This window comes from Acanthisitta chloris, unplaced genomic scaffold (genome assembly GCF_000695815.1).
Source record: "Acanthisitta chloris isolate BGI_N310 unplaced genomic scaffold, ASM69581v1 scaffold42841, whole genome shotgun sequence".
In the NCBI taxonomy this organism is placed as follows: Eukaryota; Metazoa; Chordata; class Aves; order Passeriformes; family Acanthisittidae; genus Acanthisitta; species Acanthisitta chloris.
This window is the reverse complement of record NW_008658467.1, coordinates 1-2545: the sequence shown is the minus strand read 5'-3', so window position 1 is coordinate 2545 and position 2545 is coordinate 1. Positions and strand designations below refer to the sequence as shown.

General features: G+C 50.9%; 1 protein-coding gene across 1 annotated transcript in view; it reads left to right on the top strand.

The window, feature by feature from the left end:
• The window catches only part of LOC103812089 (cytohesin-interacting protein-like), a gene marked incomplete at its 3' end in the record, with an annotated part of 4699 nt that extends 2706 nt beyond the window's left edge, over positions 1-1993 (top strand). Inside the window, exons 4-6 of the mRNA XM_009085096.1 lie at positions 1431-1533; positions 1659-1752; positions 1924-1993. Coding sequence (XP_009083344.1) covers positions 1431-1533; positions 1659-1752; positions 1924-1993 — 267 coding nt within the window. The remainder of the gene's footprint in view (positions 1-1430; positions 1534-1658; positions 1753-1923) is intronic.
• Between the last annotated feature and the right edge of the window lie 552 nt (positions 1994-2545).

The window sequence follows — 2545 nt, the reverse complement described above, 5'->3', positions numbered from 1 at the left end:
AGAAAATCCTAGAAACGATCCCAGGAACACAGGGATGCAGTGTGGGAGCAGTGGGATCTGCCTGCCCATGGCAGGGCACCTCCAATGTGCTCTCCTCTCTCTGCACACAACGTGAAAACAGGACTTTGAGTGAAATCAGTATATTAGGAAATGCTTAACTTCGCCCAGTTTGGGTCTGTGACTAATGAGCAGGTCAGAGCTCGGCTCGCGAACAGAGGAGAGCTTTCAGAAGGGAGGATAATTGAGTCAATTATTGGGCTTTTGTGTAAATTGTCAGGGCAGATTTTCATTCTATGTGACATTCTGATTAAAAATAATTGTTCTTGGCACATTTTCTTCCCGAACACACATTCAGCTGAGCACTTCATAGAAAGTCCAGGCTGTGGAAAGGCAGCAGCTGTCTGAGACTGAGGTTCACCGTCATTTAGAAGCTGCAGTTTCGTGACTGTGAGTTAAATTTAGGCAAAGCAGAACAAGGTGATGTGAAACTTTAGGTCTATATCTGCAGGGAGTTCAGTCTTCACTCGGTGCTCACAGTTTAGCCAGAAGTTTTCCTGCTGGGATTGCTGTGTCTGAGGGATTTAGCCCGATGAGCTCTGAGCTCACCCAGTCTCCCTCCCTCTGTTCCACACTGACCAAGAAACTTGGGAGTGCAGCGTGAGTTGCTCTGTCTGGGTTAGATGTGGTCAGCACAGGTTTTCAGGAAGCTCAGCCCAGTGCTCAGTGCTGAAGGCAGATGTGGCTGAGGTATTTGCATGTCACCAAAAGACGTTTCCTGCTGTCACAAGATCTTGTGTGTTCTTCTAAATTCGTGTCAGCACCGACAACCACACGAGGGATTTCTGCTTAGAGCTACTTAATATATATTTACATGTGTAAGGCAAGAACAAAAACCACTTTTGAGGAGTGTGGGTGTGTGTGGATGACAAGTTTCAGAGGCCAGAAGAGCAAAACTAGGTTCAGCCCCTCTTGTTTTTTAGTTCCCACTGCAAACTGAGCTCTGTGGCAGCAGCAGCTGACTCCATACAGCATTCCCAGTGAGCAGGAGACAATCCCTTGAAAAGCCCCAGTCCCAACCTGCCATGTGCCCCTGGCTGGGAACATGAGACATCCTTCCAGAAAGACATGTCCACCCATGCTGGCACCTATTCTTGGTTGAGGTTACTGAGTTTTTAACACTGGATAGTCAACTTGCTGTAAAATTAGTCTCTGTCTTTGCAGACACAGCGTACAGACACCTGTCAGGTGTTTGCTCTTCTCTGCCATGCAAATGCTTTGCTAGTTGCTGGGCAATAACATTTTGGGGCTCTCACTTGTGTGCTAACACACCCCACTTATCACAGCCCTCTCACTGAAAAGTGTTAAAGACTGAGTTTTAAATGGTTTTCATGGCTCCAGTATTGGTAACTCTGTCCCTTTGGTGTTCACAGACTATTAGGTTTCCACACCAAAATGATTTCTCCCTGGAGACATGCACTTGTGTTTGCAAAATTCAAGAGGAGAGTCCTGCCCATCTCTCTGGCCTTCAAATTGGTAACTATCCATGGGTTTTCCTGCCGTGAGAGGCCTTATCCTCCTCTCTCCCTGTCACTGTGGAGCAGGTGGAAGGTGTGTGTGTGCTGCAGATGCTCATTTTGGCCTCCCTGTGTCTCCCACAGGCGACATCCTCTCCAGCATCAACGGCATCAACACCAAGGGCTTCAGTCACAAGCAGATCGTGGACTTGATAAAGTCTTCAGGGAACTACTTGAGGTGGGTGTTCCTCCTTCAGATGAGGTTTGGGTTAATATCCTGTCCTGCTGGGGCCAGGAGAGCTCCCTGTGCTACCCCACAGCCCTGTGGTGTCTTGGGGACAGAAATCCATGAGGTCTGGGCTGGGCAGAGCCTCTGTGCTTCAGGGGCAGCATCACCTGCTCTCCACAGGTTAGAGACTGTCAACGGGGCCCTGTTCCTGCGGAAAATGGAGCTGGAGACCAAGCTGCAGGTGCTCAAGGTAATATGATTGATTCATTACTCTGTTGTCAAATGCAGAGAGCTGTTGTGGGTTCACTGCTCGTGGGAGCAAGTGGATGTCCACGGCACTGGGTGACCTGTGGGTCACCTGTTGCCAGCACCCCCAGCTCCCCTCGCCCTGCTCCCTGCAATATGAGGAATAGAGAAGAAATGTGGCCATAATCCCAGGGCTGCCCAGGCAAGTTTAGGCTGGTCAGTTTGGGTGTAGGAATGTCTGGCTGCACTGTGCTCCCTGGATTGGTGGGGAGGTGCCTCCTGCAGCTGCCCCAGGCACAGACTCGCCTGTTTGGTGGGTGTTTTTAATCAGCTCTGCAGCAGTTTGTTGTACACCAAGAGCTGACCTGGCAGAGAGGGAGAGACACGTTGCTGGGCGCTGGATGGCTCATGGCACTGGGAGGTTGTAGGGCTGCCCCAGGTGGTGTGTTCCCAGCACAGGGCTGTGCCATCCCCATGCCACACTGTGGAGTCCAGGGAGGAGGAGTGGGTGTGCTCTGCTCGGTGCTCCAGAGCTGTGGAGGGATGCAGGGAGGGC